The sequence below is a fragment of the Notolepis coatsorum genome, assembly GCF_963971535.1.
Source record: "Notolepis coatsorum genome assembly, chromosome: 8".
NCBI lineage: Eukaryota > Metazoa > Chordata > Actinopteri > Aulopiformes > Paralepididae > Notolepis > Notolepis coatsorum.
In genome coordinates, this window is record NC_140172.1 from 35,059,412 (window position 1) to 35,078,400 (window position 18,989).

Sequence of the window (18,989 nt, forward strand, 5' to 3'; positions counted from 1 at the left end):
AAGAAGGCAAACAATACATAAACGCAATAAACATACCTCTTGAGGTTTCTGCTATGATGTGAAACATACACTGAAAAGTTATGATGTTATATAATTGTTAAAACTAATACCCTTTGGATCTAATACCTTTTTTTGTTTGTTTTTATTGTCTTTTGTGATTTTGTCTTTTTTGAATATTATTGCTAATTAAATCTGTATTATAGAAATGTTTCATTAAATGCGTATAGTGGTGCATGAAACACAGTGAAATTGCCCATACAAGTTCTAATGGTCGGCCAAAAGTTTCCAGTCTCATTTTAGAGCAGGACATGTGGCTGCCAATCAGGGATCATCCCTCTGGGATGCCGGCATGGCAACAACGAATCAGGAGATTCAGCCCGTCGTTCAGTGCTTGTTCGTACTGATTACTTGTGGATACGGTTAACACTGTTTTCGCTCCCTGCGCTCACTCGCTCTTCCACTGACGTCTCGGGACGCACGAATGGACATTGTGCCCTCAGTTAATGTACTGGTTAGTACGTACGCAAACGAACAACAGCCCAGCACATTTACATTTAACACCACATTAGGTTTACACGTTAGACACATGCATCCACACCCATAGGTTATTCGATATTACACATTTCATTAACATTTCCTCCACTGGCATCTACACACTCCCCCCACTAGGATAGGATAGCATCGTTTATTCCCCTGTTTTCCCTGTTGTATTTAGTATCTGTTAAATCTGGTTTATTTATCATCTGTTTCCTGTGTCTGTTTGTTCCCGGGTACTGCCACACTTGACCACTTGGTTCGACCGTAACAGAACGAATAAGCCAAAATGAGTCAAGGCAGACGGTCGGTCTGACATCCTTTTTAGGATATAAGGGAAAAAATGTCGCCTCTGTAGAAAAGCAAGTGTGTGATAATTCCACCCAACTAGCTTCCCTTCAGACTGAGCTGACCAAGGCTTTCCCCTCGGTCCAAGGACACATCGCCGAGCTCCAGAGCTAGTCTCGCGTCACCACTGCTGCATTCACTTCCCTGGTGACCCAAACAAACTCTATTAGCTGTTGTTACCTCCATCCAGCAAAGACTGGATGCGCTCACTGGTGGAGCTCCAGTCTCCGCTACCCCTGACGCCCGCCCCGCTGACCCTGCTCCCTTTGGGCCAGTTCCCTCCCGACCACCTAGGGCCTTTGGGGGGGATTTTGACACAGGGAGGGGTTTTCTCGCTCAGTGCAAGCTTTTGTTTCGATTTCAGCTGTCCAAATACCTTAATGGGGAGGTTAAGGTCGCGTTTATCATGTCACTCCTAGTCGACAAAGCCCTTAGTTGGGCTATAGCCATTGTTAGTTGGGACCCGAGTTTTGCCAGTGATTATTCCGCTTTTCGCGAAGAATTTAGTTTTGTGTTCGACCATCCCACTGACGGCGAAGACGCGACTAGTAAGCAGCTATAGTTCTCCAGCAGGGTGTCAGGCTGACTACACCCTGGAGTTTCAGGTCCTCGCCGCGAACAGCGGGTGGAGGGACGTAGCACTCCGCTGCACCTACAGAAAAGGACTGTGTGAGGCGGTCAAACATTTAATCGTCAGAGATCGTCCACAGTCACTCAACAATCTGATCACCCTGGCCCTGCAGATGGATGAGTGACTCCGGGAGTGCCACCTAGAGCCAAATCACCGCGCTGCTGGATCCCTCCGCTCGGTCCCCAGCCGAGCGCCCACTTCCCTCGGGTCAACGGACGGATATTTGGTTTGAGCATAGCTTGTCATGCCAACTGTCTGCGCTCCGCCCTCTCTCCGTTCAGCAGCCCCAGGGCCGTGGTCTCTCCCCTGGATATCACTGGTGTCCCCTCTGTTTATCACGACGTAGCCCAGGTATTTAGCAAGGACCGTGCCCTTTCACTTCCCCCTCACCGGCCTTATGATTGTCCCATCGACCTCCTTCCCAGGGCGGCTCTCTGTATAATCTCTCGGTCCGAGAGAAGGAGACGATGCGCAACTATATTTCCGAGTCTCTAGCCTCAGGTATTATAAGACCATCGTCTTCCCCCCTAGCGGCGGGCTTCTTCTTTGTGGTGAAGAAGGATGGCAGCCTGAGGCCCTGTATTGATTTTCGTAGGTTGAATGACATCACGGTTAACACTTTCTGTGCCAAAAACGTCGTACAACAGGTTTCAAGTTCATGCAAATTCTGCCAGATCACGGCGTACAACGTTATTTTGATCATATTTCATATTTTCGCCATGGTATTCATATTTCACTCATGGAGTCTTGTCTGATGCTGTGGGACTCAGCACAACTCTGCAACGCTTCAATACTGCCACCTGGTGGATGATCGGCGAGTTGCCAAACCGGATATGCCGGTTGGATGTCGGTGCGTCTCCTAAATTCGTCCGGCCACTCGCATATCATCCCAGGACTCTAGCCACACACCGTGGATATGGATCGCTGCCATAACTCAATAATCGACATGATTTTTGCGTGTATTAGTATTATACAAACTGGAAATGGATCGCCTCGATCCCCATCAAATAACTGGGATCTGTTTGCTCCAGTATCATCGCCCAACGGTAAGAGGAGGCTGCCGTGACTTTCAGCATTTTTGTTTATTATTATCGATGCAAACTGCTCTGATCTATATATCACCCATACCACATAAATCATTTAACGACGATCACGGAATTATAAACAACCCCCCCCCCCCCCCCCGTTCACCCGCGCATGATCAGTCATAACGTTTAGGACCATGTATAGTTGACATTTTTAATATAGCGTGGATCGGTATCAAACGGCATTTGATAATCATAATCAACCTAGTGACATACCTAGGATTCATCGTGGAGGAGGGACGGATGCGCGCTGACCCAGGCAAGATCAAGGCGGTGGTGGAGTGGCCACGACCCACCAATCACACTCAGCTCCGACGCTTCCTGGGGTTCGCCGGGTTTGTCAGACGGTTCATCAAGGGGTTTAGCCCCCCTCACCGTGTGCACCTCCACGATTCGACCCTTCACCTGGGGCCCGAAAGAGGAGATGGCCTTCACTTCCTTGAAGGGGTTGTTCATGATGGCTTAGGAGCCGTCATCTCCCAGCGGTCTGAGGAAGACCAGAGGATCCATCCCTGCGTCTACTACTACTGATGTTATGACCCGGCAGAGAGGAACTATGACGTGGGCAACAAGGAGCTACTGGCGGTCCACGCCGCCCTCAAGGAGTGGAGACATTAGTTGGAGGGAGCAAAGCTGCCTTTCCTTGTTTGTTCAGACCACAAGAGTCTGACCTACATGCAAACGGCGAAGAGGCTGAACTCCAGGCAGGCGCGCTGGGCCCTCTTCTTCAGCCGTTTCGACTACAGTCTCACCTACCGTCGTTTTTTTTGGTCTATTCTGGTGTTTTAGCTAATTTTTTATGTTTTTTTTCTTCTCTTCACATGTTTTATTTCTTGTATTTTCTACTGACGTTTTAAAAATGCTGTGAAGCACTCTGTGCACTTGTGCTGAGAAAGGTGCTATACAAATAAAGTTTTACTTACTTACTTACTTACTTACTTACTTACTTACTTACTTACTTACTTACTTACTTACTTACTTACTTACTTACTTACTTACTTACTTACTTACCGCCCAGGATCCAATAACGTCCGAGCTGAGGCCCTCTCCTGGCAGTTGTCTGAGGAGACCTCTGAGGTCCTGGGGGCCCTGGACACTATCCTTCCCCCAGCCCGGGTGGTGGGTGTCGTCACCTGGGCCAGAGGTCAGAAGGGCCCAGCATGCCCAGCCTGATCCAGGAAATGGACCCAGACACCGGCTGTTTGTACCCACCGCTGTCCGGCCGCAGGTGTTCGCCTGCCACACTGGAGTACACCGGACTGCCGAGTTCATCAGCTGGCGGTTCTGGTGGCCTACTCTCTTGGGGGACGTCAAGGAGTTCATGGGAGCCTGTACCACCTGCTCCCGTAGCAAGGCCTCCCATCGCCTGCCACCGGGCCTCCTATGCCCCCTTCTTATCCCCAGTCAGCCTTGGTCACACACTTCGTAACGGGCCTTCCCGTGTCCCGAGGTAAAGACACCATCCTGACCATCATTGACCGGTTTTCCAAAGCCGTTCATTTTGTGGCCTTCTCTAAGCTCCCTTCCGCGGCCCAAACTGCCGAACTCCTTACCTCCCACGTTGTGTGTCTACATGGGATCCCACACAACATCGTCTCCGACCGGGGTCCCCAGTTCATCTCGAAGGTGTGGCAGGCCTTCTGTAAAGGTGTTGGGGCCAAGGTCAGCCTCACCTTCGGATACCACCCCCAGTCTAGACAGGCAGAGCGAGCCAACCAGGCCTTAAAAGCAGCTCTGCACTGCATTACCACCAGCAGCCCTGCCTCATGGACCAAGTAACTTCCCTGGGTAGAGTATTCCCTCAACACTATGGAGAGCTCAGCTACCGGTATGTCCCCTTTCCAATGTTCTCTGGGCTATCAACCCCCTTTGTTTCCCCAACAGGAGCTGGAGGTGGCGGTCCCGTCCACCAGGGTCCATCTCCGCCGGTGTCGTCACATATGGAGGACAGCCCGGGCCGCTCTGCTACGAGCTACTGAGCGGGCTCGGGGCTGTGCTAACTGGCGGAGGGTCCCTGCCCCGGACTATCAGCCCGGCCAGAAGGTATGACGGGACCTCCCCCTCCAGACCTCCCAGACCTCCACACGTAAGCTCAACTGTTATGTCGGTCCCTATACCATCGACCGTGTCATTAATGATTCTGCGGTTCGCTTGAATCTCCCGGCCACTCTCAAGGTCCACCCAGTCTTCCATGTCTCTCTCTTAAAACGGTTCTCTTCTAGCCCCCTGTCCCCCCCGGATCCTGCTCCCCACCTCCGCAGGTCCTGGACGGCGGCGACCCGGTGTGGTCAGTGCACCGCCTTCTCGCCGTCCGCCGTAGGGGACGGGGGTTCCAGTACCTGGTGGACTGGGTGGGCTACGGCCCGGAGGACCAGAGTGGGGTGCCTCCGTCCTACCTCGCCAACCCCACCCTGCTGGATGACTTCTACCGGGCCCACCCAGATGCTCCGGGACAGTCGTCCGGTGCCTCCCGTCAGGAAGGGGGTACTGTCTCAACTCGTCGAATCTAATCAGACACGATTGGGAGCAGCTGGGCACACGCGTGGATGCACACGGAGGGAGAAGCACCTGCTCCATAAAGAGCCCGACAGCCCCTCGTTCAGTGCTTGTTCGTACTGATCACTTGTGGATACCCCCCGCCCTCGGTTAACTCCCGCTCCCTGTGCGCACTCGCTCTTCCACTGGCGTCTCGGGACGCACGGATGGACATTGTACTTGGATATTTCCCCACCCTCAGTTACTGGACGGGTTAGTACACGAAAGGAACAGCCCGGCATATTTACATTTAACACCACACATTAGCTTTACACGTTAGACACATGCATCCACACTGGTCTAGTGTCCTAACCTCAATAGCCTATTTATAACTTTATGTTGATATAAGGTATTTTCCAACTATATGGCAAGCAAGGTGGCAAGCAGGGTGCTTAGCACTAGGCACTTGATTATCTATACTGTAAGAAAAAAACACAGTCAATTACTTACATAATCATTAACTAAACTTGCACATTGAACTCTATAAACTATAATTTAGCATCCTGATTGCAGGGGTGAATTTAATGAATAATCAATAGGTGCATCCAAGATGTTAGCGGCCAGATGAAGGGATCCCTGCTTATCAGCATCTTATCTATCTTTTGAATTGTTGCCAAGACACGTGATTCTTGAGAAGAACCAACCAACTTAAGAGGGGTGTGGCCATTATAAGCAAAAACTCTGCATCATACTCAACCATACCTGGTCCTTTCATGTTGTGATTACGTGTAAACATAAACACATTTTGTGGGTGAAGAATGAAAGATTATGATGAATCCACCTCTTTCCTGGGCGAGAAAGGACCATATTTCTGGAAGATCTTTCTTCTTCTGTGTTGGATTAACATTTCATGTGGATTCAACACGTACTATATCCTGTTTGTTGGAGGCAGTCCACAGCACCAGTGCTTGGTCGTCCCAGAAGCCAACCTGAGCGAGGAATGGATGAAAGCCATCATCCCCTTAGAGATGGTGAACGGCCACGAGGAGCTGAGCAAGTGCAGCAGGTACAGGCTGGACGTGGTCAGAAACCTGTCCTCTCAGGGCTCCGTCCCCGGAGACTTCAACCTCACTGAGCTGCAGCAGGAGGACTGTGTGGACGGATGGAGCTACAGCAGAGACATCTACCACTCCACCATAGTCACTGAGGTGTGTGTGTGTGTGTGTGTGTGTGTGTGTGTGTGTGTGTGTGTGTGTGTGTGTGTGTGTGTGTGTGTGTGTGTGTGTGTGTGTGTGTGTGTGTGTGTGTGTGTGTGTGTGTGTGTGTGCGCGTGTCTGTGTGTGTATGTCTGTGTGTGTCTGCGTGTCTGTCTGTCTGTGTGTGTCTGTGTGTCTGTCTGTGTGTGTGTGTCTGTGTGTCTGTCTGTCTGTGTGTGTCTGTGTGTCTGTATGTCTGTTTGTGTGTGTGCGTGTGTGTGTTTGTACAGTATGTGTGTGCGTGTGTACAGTATGTGTGTGTTTGTTTGTTGGAAGGTGTGAAGTGCATTAGTGTACTTGTTAATTTACCTTACGTAACCAGTTTACATTGAGACTATTCGGATCAGATGACGTGGGTTGCTAGCGGACCAATGGTATAAAACCATCCAAAATCCATTGTGGGAACAGTGCATTCCAATATATTTTAGAAGTAGAAATAAATAATAGTCAAAAAGATTTGCCTTGTGAGGCTATTGACCGACCACTTGCACAATGTGGGGGGGGGGCGTCATATCCGGTTACGTCTCTAGCCCCGCAGACTTCTTCCGGTCCCATCACAATACATTGAGTTTAGCAACTTTTCTCCCGTCAATTAAACAACTTTATCGTAACTTTTTTCTTTTTGAATTACCTTTAAAAAGTATTTAATAAGGGAGCGGCTGGGTGGCGCAGCGGAGATTGCGCTCGTCACCAATGCAAGAGACTCCGGTCTCGAATCCGGGTGTCAACATTGCCTCCGGCTTGGGCCGGCCATCATACTGGCTCAATTGGCAGAGTTAGAGGGTGGAAGTTGATGGGTGGTAATCTGGACGTTGTGGACAGCGACTCCTACAGGTCGGTTGGGGGACGCCTGCACAGCAGAGAAATGACGGGGGTAGAGTGAGCCTCCCTCACGTTACACCTCGCCAATGAGAGTCCGCGCTGGCAGGTGAAAAGATGTGACAGGCTGCCTCCTCGTGTACCGGAGGGGACACGTGATGCAAGGCTTCTATCCTCCCTACAACCGACCAGTGGGGGGCATATGCAAGCAACGTTCAAGACAGGGGAGGGGAAAATTGGAAATACGAAATTGGGATGGGAGAAAAATTGAAAAAAAGGAGAAAAAAGTGGATAATTTTATAAGCAAACGTTTTTAAAGTGTGTTTGTCAGCGGGGTCTTTTAAGGTTTTTGGTCTGTATTTCATGTACAAAAGTGTACTGTTAGTTAGCCACATTAGCATTTAGCTCGGCCTAAATCCAATACAACCAACAGTTGGGAGCATGTCTATGTTCCCCGGGTCCTATGTTCCCCGGGTTCTATGTTCCCCGCTTTGATTGATTGATTGATTACAAATTTTAGACCACCAGCCCTGATTCCAAACTCTAACCTTAACCAGTTCGAAAGAGGGCCTAAGCTTAACCGTTCGAAACAAGGCGGACATTAATAATTAATAAAATAATTAAAATTTATAAAATTTTCAATCTATTAATCAATCAAAGCGGGGAAAATAGAACCCGGGGAACATAGGACCCGGGGGAACATAGGACCCGGGGAACATAGGGATGATCCCCAACAGTTTACCAAATTAACAGAAAGCGTTCACAACTTTCCAGAATATCAAATGTGGGTCTAACAAATGCCATGTCGATACTAATTGAGTTATATGTCTCATTGCATGCCCCATATCTAACAGATTAATGTATTGGATTTATGCCGAGCTAAATGCTAATGTAGCTAACTCTAACAGTGGAGCCACATTAGCATTTAGCTCGGCCTAAATCCAATACAACCAACAGTTTACCAGATTAACAGAAAGCGTTCACAACTTTCCAGAATATCAAACGTGGATCTAACAGATGCTATGTCGATACTAATTGAGTTATATGTCTCATTTAATGCCCCATATCTAACAGATTAATGTTTTGGATCTATGCAGAGCTAAATGTTAATGTAGCTAACTCTTAATAGTGGAGGCACATTAGCATTTAGCTCCGCATAAATCCATACATTAATCTGTAGTTGTGCTTTTTTAGCACTGGTTTTATGGCTGCTAGTTTGAGGGGGGGGTGGGGGGTGGAACTTCACCGGTGGACAGTGAGCGGTTTATTATTTGGGTCATGGTGGGGACAGTGGCTGGAAGGCACCTTTTTAATAGTGAGGTTGGGAGGGGATCCAGGGAGCTAGTGGAGGAGTTCATTTTGAGAACTATGGCGGATAGCTCGGCTTGGGTGACCTCAGTAAAGCATCCTAGCCATCGTGAGGGGCAGTGTCGGGTGGGGGGGGGGCCAGTTGAGTAGGGGCAATGTTTTACTTTTTGTTTTGCCTGATTGTGTCAATCTTGGTTTAAAAAATTTGGGATTATGGCAGATGGGTCCCTGGGGTTGAGCATCTGATTGATTGTAGAAAACAGAAGTTTTGGGTTTGAGTGGCCGGACTCAATAAGAGTTGAGTAGTAGGAGGCCCTAGCGGCTCTCAGTGCGGATGAGTATACCATCTGGTGTTGTCGGTACGACAGCTGATGGACCGTTAGTCCAGTTTGCCGGAGCCTGCGTTCAATCTTCCGGCCCTCTGATTTTTTATATCAGACGTGTTTTTTGGGGGGCAAACCTGTCCAGGCCAGCCTGCAGAGTGTCATTGTAGTGGTGGACTTGCTCTTCAAGTGAAAGGGCAGTGTACGGCTCAGACAGGGTAGAGGAGAGGGTAGATGAGAGCATGTCACAGCCAATGTCCTTGATCTTGTGGAAGGTTATGTTATGTAACACTGTTTTCTCTCCCTCTTGTTTTAGTGGGACCTAGTCTGTGACAATGAGTGGAAAGTTCCTTTAACTACCTCACTCTTATTCTGTGGATTCCTGTTTGGCTCCCTGGTGTCAGGGGCCCTCTCAGATAGGTACTCCTCTCTCGACCCCCTCAGCAGCATACAGCATACAGCAAAGGAAATTACCTCATTAATATACTAGTACACAAGCAGCTTTTTTGTAATAATCATGTGATTACAAATTACAATGTGATCACAAAGTAATATGTACCATACATGTAATGAACTAGAATGGTTTGTAATTAATGTTGATGAGATGTAAACTCTTGTTTTCTGATGTGTTCTCATTCAGGTTTGGAAGGAAGAAAGTTCTGTTCTTCTCCATCGCTGGTCAATTCGTGTCCATCTTCATCCAAGCATTTTCTCCTTTTTGGGAGGTTTTCTGTGTCCTCATATTCTTCGTTGGGAGCTTTGTGTTAGCCATGACTCTTTCCAGCTTTGTACTGGGTAAGATTTAAATGAAGTGGTTGCAATTGGCAGGCTTGTTACATTAGTACCAGGCAACTGCAAATAGCAAGGGTTTCAATATTGGTACAATCAAAAAAGATACATTATTGGATTCGGAAAATGTTCTTTTCGCTTTGGCTTGCCAGTGGTGTCGGGGGCTCTTCTGGGTCACTTGACAACCCTTGGAGAAGGAAAGACCTACCTCTAGTAGTTACACTGCTACAGTCTAGAGCCAAAATGGCATTGGTTATCACACACTACAGCTATGGGTGTATGGTTACATGCTATCAATTCAGGCAATGTGCATTTTTATATTTATGTGTCACGCCCCCCACACAGGATCCAAACTGGTTGTACTACAGGACACTGTAAACCACAAAAAATATACTTCTAGCAGGCCAATTCAAACACACAATGTCATAGACTATACACTCAGAGACATACTGTACCTTAAAAGTGGGGTTCCCAAACAATGGCCCAGTGGTGGGTCCCAGAATTTTTCAGAGTCTCAGAACATCTATCCACTAACAATGTACAGTAATAGTCATGAGTAATATGAAGAGATGGAGGCCTTACCTGGCCATCTATCATGTAATGTCCTTAACTTCATGAAAGGTGTGGTGGATTCTGAACAAACACCTATCCTGGTTCATCCTCCTTGAGACAAACATCTCTAGCTAAACTCGTGTACATACTGAATGTATGGAGAGAGTGGAGTACTGATCTGGGAACACAATGGGTCTCATTCCCCAATATTTTCCAAAGAGTTCTCTTGGAAGACTTATCTTGGAACCGACTGAGACAGAATCAATGACAAGTTCACTCTGAGTCCTCAACACACTGGTAATAATTATGTCTTAAGTGGCTCAAACGTTCGCACCTGTGATATCTGCGTTGGGGAATGGCATATGTCTCAAACGCGAACGCGCGTCCCCATTCAGGTCATTTGCATACAAAACAACGCCTCCAGAGCTCCTTATAAGGCAACTAATGATGCAGCCGGTGTGAAAATGGACGCGGAAGCGCTTTGCAAGTCTTGCAATCCATTGAAATTAGATTAGATTAATGTATTGGCATCATATATAGTACAGCTCGTGGTACACCAGCCGCAGCACACGCGCGCAGTATTGTATAGCCTACGGCGTAATGAATGAACGCAGTATAGGCTTATTATTCCATTAATGACTTGTTTCATTAGGATTTAGTAGATACTATATATATGCTCTGCCCTACGTACAGTATAGGTACAGTATGTATACAGACTGTACTTATACTGTACGTAGGGCAGAGCATATATATAGTATCTACTAAATCCTAATGAAACAAGTAACTAGAATATATTAAGCCTATACTGTTCATTCATTAGACACGTAGGCCATACTGGCGCACACAAGACTTGTTATGGAATATTAATGCAGTCTATTTCCACGCGATTAGCTTTAGTTCTTATTTATTTATTTATCCACTGTCATTTCAGTGTTGGTGTATAGGCTATATAGTGTATTTCAATATAAGTTTAATTGATTAATGATATATTCGAAGGAATGCAGGTTTATATCAAACAAAAATCTGTCCCATTGTATACCAATCAATGAGATATATTGCATGTTGACCTGCATTCTTTCAAATTTATAATTAATCATTAAAACAGATATGTAACAAATAAGAAATACAAATTCCACAGAAGGCATTAAATAATTATTATTTTCAATAATTTCACAATAATTGCATAATTGTGTTTGAATATCTGAGTACCGGTAATTAAAGTAATTATTTTTCCGACATCAAATGCGTAATTTCTTATCGTACAAATATTGTCATATTTATTTTAATTATGATTAAGTAATTAATTCCAAGGAGGCCTGTAGCGTTGACATGAAGGAATCACTATGAGAACACAGTCTGTCAAGTTAATACAATTTTCAATTAGTCATAAGTGTGCTCCTCAGCACTCTTAAATCTGCTCTCAGCCACGGCCAAATCCGATCTCAGGAAAATGTGGGGAATCGCGCTACCAGCCCTAATATGTCTTAAATGGGCAGAAATCTGCCTAAGAGGACATTTTTTGTCGTAAATCAATTCGGGAATGAGACCCATTGACCTATCAGCCAATCCTGTCTTAGATCAGCACTCCTAATTTAACTCATTCGTCGCCAGCTATTAGTCGGGGCCCGCTGTAGCTAGGCCGCGCTTTAAACGATAGGACTGAGTCACCTTGTTTGTAGAGCTATAACTATATTCTATATTATAGCTATGGATACAATATTATGGCCTATTTGACATCACCTATCTATCGTTCAATATGTGAAAATAATTTTTTTTTTCCATCCATACGTTCCTGTGTTATACCGTGGTGAATATAAGTATCGTTTTAGAGCGGTTATAGGAGTTATAGCCCTATACGTCAATTCCACTATAGACGTTACCATTTCTTGCCTGTATACACTATTATACTGAAATAAAATCTATATCATAGGTATTATGTTCCATCATGAATGCATGAAAGGGGGGGGGGGGGGGGTCGTTTCTGATTATTTGATTGTCAGTAACGGCATTCGTATTGAACACTAAAAATGCGTATCAGCCAGATTGGTATAAAAGCATTGCAGGATCAAGCTAAAGTTTACGTCAGATCGTTCTTACCTGTGATTGGGATTATTCCAAAAATAATATTCCAATTGTTTGATCGCCATCTGATACATCCAATGTCCATTTGGCCCACGGCATAATCCACCACAACATATCGATCGGGGATATTTGACGCGCTTCAATGGAACCGGCAGAACGGCTGCCCTCGCCCAACAAGGAAACATGAAACCGGAGACGTTTGTGTGACACAGGCCAAGATACAAGGTTACAAAGGGTGCTCGATACCGCCGTCTAGCGGGATGCGGCCGGAATTGCAGTTTGACGACCTCAGACTCATTCCCTATGGTAACACAGAGGTCCGTGGGTGAATAATGAATACAAATATAGAATAAAGGAATAAACGACCAAAACCCGAGAAATCTCGGGTCTTGGCGCCCAACGCATGGCGTGTTACCCCGGGATATCTCGGGTCTGGCGCCGAATGTGTTAAAGTATCACGCCAACATTGTGGGAAATGTGTGTACCGTCTTCTACCAGAGTGAGATTATAAGCATTGTGCTAAGCTATGCTAATGTGCAACCGGATAGCTTTTCTACTGAATGCACAGAGAGAAAACTGGTATCCATCTTCTTGTCTCTCTGGAGAAGACGGTAAGTGAATTTCCCATGATGTTGTCGTGTTCCTTTAAGATGAAGAAAAATAACGGCGCTGAACTGACTCTCTTACATTAATCTAACCTCTCAACAGCCACAGAGGTTTTGAGTAAGCCTATGCGCCAGCTCTACACAGCCCTGGGGACCTTTCTCCACTTCTGCATCGGTTACATGGCAGTACCTGGGTTCGCCTATGGCATGAGGGAATGGAGGACCCTTGTCTTTTTCTTTTCCCTCGTCATGCTCATCTACATCCCATTTTGGTGGTAAGTTCCAAGTCGTCAGAGTCTCTTGCACACCTGAATACAAATGTGTGTGACATGTGCATTGGTGGAGTAGAACATACATAGCTTTGTATATGCTACGTCATTTAACCCTTTACCGGTCACTTCTTGAAATACCTGGAAATTCACAATAAAAAAAAATATATAAATAAATGAGTTTTCCGCTGTAAATTAAGGTTAACCGAAGTGTCCGTGAACAGGCCCTCGACCGGTACCCTAAAAATGTGGGGGCTATGGGGCATCTTTTTCCTTAGGGGGCATATCTATGAAACTTGGCAGGCTGATTCATAACATAAAATAAATAATAAAATTTATTGGGAGTTTTCTTGAATTTGCATTGCCATGGCAACAGTAGCCGATAAAGGCCCAAAGAAGAATAGCGGACAAAACTATATAACTACATGGTACTACAGGGTACTACATGATACTACAGGTACATGGTACTACATGATACTACATGGTACTACAGGGTAATACACATGGTACTACATGATACTACATGGTACTACAGGGTACTACAGGGTACTACATGATACTACATGGTACTACAGGGTAATACACATGGTACTACATGATACTACATGGTACTACAGGGTACTACAGGGTACTACATGATACTACAGGTACATGGTACTACATGATACTACATGGTACTACAGGGTAATACACATGGTACTACATGATACTACATGGTACTACAGGGTACTACAGGGTACTACATGATACTACATGGTACTACATTTAGTCATTTACATTTAGTCATTTAGCTGACGCTTTTATCCAAAGCGACTTACAAGTTCTGTACGACAAGCCATCAGGAAGAGCACAACTCTATCAGCTGAGTAACAATGTTCATCAAAGTGTTGACTGCTACAGTGTAGGTTAGTTTATTAGGACAAGTGCATGACAGTATGGTTAGTTAGGGTTAGATTATTTTTTTTTTTTTTTTTTTTTAATTCAGATAATGGTTGAAGAAGTGAGTCTTTAGTCGACGGCGAAAGATTGGACGTGTTTCGGCTGTCCTAACTGGGGTGGGTAGTTCATTCCACCATTGTGGGGCAAGGACTGAGAATAGGCGACTTCTCTTTGATGACCCTCCCGGAGCTTGGATAGGAGTAGGTCTGAGGCGGCCAGAAGATGCAGAGCGTAGGGGTCTTGAGGGTGTGTAGTTAGAGACCATTGACCGGAGGTAGGCGGGAGCAGTTCCCTTTGCCGTACTACATGCACTACAGGGTACTACAGGGTACTACATGGTACTACAGGGTACTACATGGTACTACATGGCACTACAGGGTACTACATGGCAATACAGGGTACATGGCAATACAGGGTACTACATGGCACTACATGGTACTACAGGGTACTACATGGCACTACAGGGTACTACATGGTAGAAGTAATACCCTAAGTGTGAAAAAAAAATTCACTTCAACTGAAGGGTCATATGACCGTTTATGGCTTCACCACTTTTTAGCTAACAACAAATCCTGATTTCACTAATCCTATGCAAAAAACACCTATCCCATCCTTTACAATGATTGTTCAACTGCAAAAATGAGTAAATGTTATCAATTCACCATTACTTGTTGAGGAAATAATGGATTTAGAAGAGTAGAAGCAGGTGCACAAATTAGCATTTTTTTGCTGTGGTGAAAAGAAGGAAGTTGCAGATCCCCAGGGTCTATCCTGATTGGTCAGATGGGATGGTGACAATATCTGTGTCATAGCCTGACCTGTGCTGATTGGCTGTAAGAATTATTTTTCATAGATTAAAGATCCCCCCTCTCCGACCTGGCTAAATATATTGTATGGGGAAGTGGCCAAAAATGGTTACTTGGCCGGTAAAGGGTTAAGAAGATCTTAAGAGTTTAAGAGATTAAACCATATCAAGCAAGTGACAACAGTGGTCTACTTCTCATAGGTGGTAAGTTCCAAGACAGCAATGCCATTGGTGTTTGGAGAGGTTCATGAGAGGTTCATGTTTGGGGAGGTTCGTGTTTGGGGAGGTTCGTGTTTGGGGAGGTTCGTGTTTGGGGAGGTTCATGTTTGGGGAGGTTCATGTTTGGGGAGGTTCGTGTTTGGAGAGGTTCGTGTTTGGAGAGGTTCGTGTTTGGAGAGGTCCGTGTTTGGGGAGGTTAATGTTTGGAGAGGTTCGTGTTTGGAGAGGTCCGTGTTTGGGGAGATTCATGTTTGGAGAGGTTCGTGTTTGGAGAGGTTCATATTTGGAGAGGTTAATGTTTGGAGAGGTTTGTGTTTGGAGAGGTTCATATTTGGAGAGGTTCATGTTTGGAGAGGTTCGTGTTTGGAGAGGTCCGTGTTTGGAGAGGTTCATATTTGGAGAGGTTAATGTTTGGAGAGGTTCATATTTGGAGAGGTTAATGTTTGGAGAGGTTCGTGTTTGGAGAGGTTCATATTTGGAGAGGTTCATGTTTGGAGAGGTTCGTGTTTGGAGAGGTCCGTGTTTGGAGAGGTTCATATTTGGAGAGGTTAATGTTTGGGGAGGTTCATGTTTGGGGAGGTCCGTGTTTGGGGAGGTCATGTTTGGGGAGGATCGTGTTTGGGGAGGTCCGTGTTTGGGGAGGTCATGTTTGGGGAGGTTCGTGTTTGGGGAGGTTCATATTTGGAGAGGTTCATGTTTGGGGAGGTTCGTGTTTGGGGAGGTTCATGTTTGGGGAGGTTCATGTTTGGGGAGGTTCATGTTTGGAGAGGTTCATGTTTGGGGAGGTTCATGTTTGGGGAGGTTCATGTTTGGAGAGGTTCATGTTTGGGGATGTTCATGTTTGGAGAGGTTCATGTTTGGAGAGGTTCGTGTTTGGAGAGGTTCATGTTTGGAGAGGTTCGTGTTTGGAGAGGTCCGTGTTTGGAGAGGTCCGTGTTTGGGGAATCTTCATCATCATCACCTTGCTTGTGTGTTTGAAATTAAACCTTTTTGAACACAGGGAAAGAAAAGTCAGACAGCTTTGTTTTCCCTTCACTCTATCTTGCATGTCAGGTTCATCCCAGAGTCTCCACGGTGGTTGTTTTGCCAGGGCAGAGAGCAGGAGGCTGAGGTCTTACTGAGAGACATGGCCAGGAAAAACCGTGTGGAAGCGCCAGAGGTGATCTTTGAGGAGAAACAGGTACTGTAGAGTGGCATTTAATCACATCATTATTGAAATCAAAAATGGAATTAATGTGGTTAAAAGCTGGTCATTATCAAACCATTTACATTATTAGCTAACTTCCAATTGATAACATTTATAAATGTTTCAAGCGATTAGTTATGGGGTCAATAAAATCTTTACTGTATGTCATTGCCACCAACAGCTTGAAATAGAGCCGCCACCAACAAAGAAGAGCACCGTGATTGATCTTCTAAAGACGGGCAACATAAGATGCATCACCTTGATGAGTATAATATTATGGTTAGTGTCTGAATATCATGATGCTTAAAAAAATTTCCACTTAGAGTACACATTTAATGATAATAACACATGGAAATACAAGAGTAGTAATTATAAGAAATGTGTGTGTATTCTGAAAACTATATTCAAGTTATAGTTTTCAGTTCTTCATATATTTTGTGATTTTAGGATTTCAATAAACATGGGCTTTTATGGATTATCGTTGAATTCTGGAAATCTGAGCGGGAATCCATACCTGAACTGCTTCATATCAGCGGTTTGTGAAGTGCCAGGCTATATTCTATCTATATTGCTTCTCAAGAAATGTCCAAGAAGACCCATTCTATTATCGTCTCTTGTATTTGGTGGGGGACTTCTTCTCTTGATTCAACTTATTCCGGAAAGTGAGTATTTTGCTGAGTGAGTGTTTTGATAAGTGAATGTTTGAGGTCGGGTCTCATTCTCCAACGGACTTACGACAAAAAGGGCTTTCTCTTATGGCCATTTGAGACCTTTTCGGGACGATTCACCAACCGTCCCAATAAAACATATATAATTAATATTATATTATAATATATTGTCTATAATAATAATAATAACTTCATTTTATATAGCCCAAGGTCACTTTACATAGGGGGGGGGGGGGGGGTAGATGACAAATTAACAAACATAGTGGACAGACACAACATATACATATAAAGCGAGAAATTAGGGGTTAAAGGCCAAGTTGAAGAGGTGGGTTTTGAGCAGTTTTTTGAATGAGTCCAGAGTTGGGGCGGTGCGGAGTTCTGCGGGGAGGGAATTCCAGAGGGTGGGAGCTGCCACACTGAAAGCTCTTGTAGTATATTCCTATAGAATCCTACAATAATCTAAGGTTATTGTACAGTACAATGAGATTGCTATCTGGAAGGAGGAGAAAGGATCATACGTGATAGAATTGTTGGTCTCCTCATCTGACTTAAGCAGATGAGAAATAAACGTGTAAGCCAGACAACCAGAACTCTAGTTCAACTCAACTGATTTATTTGACCCAGGGCCAAGAGTGAATAAAAGGTTGCCTTTCACATACAAGGATTATCAGAAAACATTAACATGTCTGCTCTGTGCAAAGAATCAACACGGTTTGCATCTCAAACCCCAACAGGTACACAAAACAGTCATTTGTTAACATAATTTGAACATACATTGAAAATACTGTAAGCCCTTTTTGCATATAAGTAAGCCTGGTTTCTAAGCTAAGTTACATTCTATTCTAACCAAACATAGTGGTTCCATCCAGCTTACTTACATCAAAAACAGCACAGTCTCTCTGGCGGGGAGGGGTGGAGCCGCAGACCCTGGGGTTGGGGTGGTCTGGGCTCCTGAACTACCAATATGTTCGCTCTTATAATTTCTGGCCAATAATAGCACATTTTACTAATACAGTTTGGCCAATCAGGCGTCTTCTGTGGGCGGTCTCCGGTGGGGGCTGGCAGCCCCCACCTCTGGGTTTCTCTGGGGGGGGGGGGCCGGCTGCCCCCACCTCCTTGATCTCCTGTGTGGATCTTGACTCAATACCCAGAGGGGGCCGCTAGTGGCCCCCGTCATTGTCTTCCTGTTGGGTCTGTCCCCAACAGGTTATTGTCCGTGGGTGGGGGTTGGTGTCGTCTTCCCTCAGTGAACAGAAGGGGGGGGTCTTGATGGCCCCCCTCCTTGGTGTGGTCTTTTGCTGAGTACAGCGGGGTTTTGCTAGTGGCCCCCGTAGGTGTGGTTGTAATCTGGTCACAGTAGGTGTGACCTTTGTCTGTTCAACTGTCTCTAGTCTCGTTCCTCATTTAGCCCTGCAGCCCATTCTGCTAAACAGTATACAAGGCATAATGTTATGGTTTCCTAATTATTCACACATTTTAGTTATTGAATTCAAAGGCAATATTACCACACTCTGTCCCTGAACGTCCGCAGTCTGGTTCGGGGGATGGAGAGCTGACCAGTGTCCATGGATCGCAGGGACCGTGACTGAGTGTAGGGGTGGAGGAGGTCAGTGAGGTACTGAGGTGCCAGAGCGTGAAGGGATTTGTAGGTGAGCAGGAGGGTTTTGTAGGTGATGCGGGATTTGATGGGGAGCCAGTGGAGGTGGATGAGGGTGGGGGTGATGTTCATGTCTATATTCATGTCTTGCCCGAAAATGTCTCAAATGGTCCTAAGAGAAAGCCCTTTTTGTCGTAAGTCCGTTGGAGAATGAGACCCTGTTCTCAAATCATAGCACCACTCAAATGTATTTCATGTGTGTATGTAAAATGTATTTTCTTGTTATAATATTTTATGAAGTATTCACATTATTTTGACCAAAAATACAAGGTATCATTTCAGTCATTAAAATACTGTGAATAGATTTAGGTTTAAAGGAAACTCTTTCGGAGAAAAGTATTTCTCCTGATGGCAATTTGCATTGAAAAGATTTTCTCACTGTAAAACAGAATTAAAACTGTAAACTACCTCTATAAAACATTTTCTCACACACATCCAA

The 18,989-nt window shown here is 45.3% G+C and overlaps 1 protein-coding gene across 1 annotated transcript in view; it reads left to right on the forward strand.

The window, feature by feature from the left end:
• Window positions 1-5,891: 5,891 nt before the first annotated feature.
• LOC311233395 (organic cation/carnitine transporter 2-like) overlaps window positions 5,892-18,989 on the forward strand; it is a gene marked incomplete at both ends in the record, with an annotated part of 77,569 nt that continues 64,471 nt past the window's right edge. The window contains 5 exons of the mRNA XM_084320369.1: window positions 5,892-6,281; window positions 9,096-9,199; window positions 9,420-9,574; window positions 12,911-13,082; window positions 16,093-16,219. Of these exons, the coding sequence (XP_084176495.1) occupies window positions 5,892-6,281; window positions 9,096-9,199; window positions 9,420-9,574; window positions 12,911-13,082; window positions 16,093-16,219 (948 nt within the window). The remainder of the gene's footprint in view (window positions 6,282-9,095; window positions 9,200-9,419; window positions 9,575-12,910; window positions 13,083-16,092; window positions 16,220-18,989) is intronic.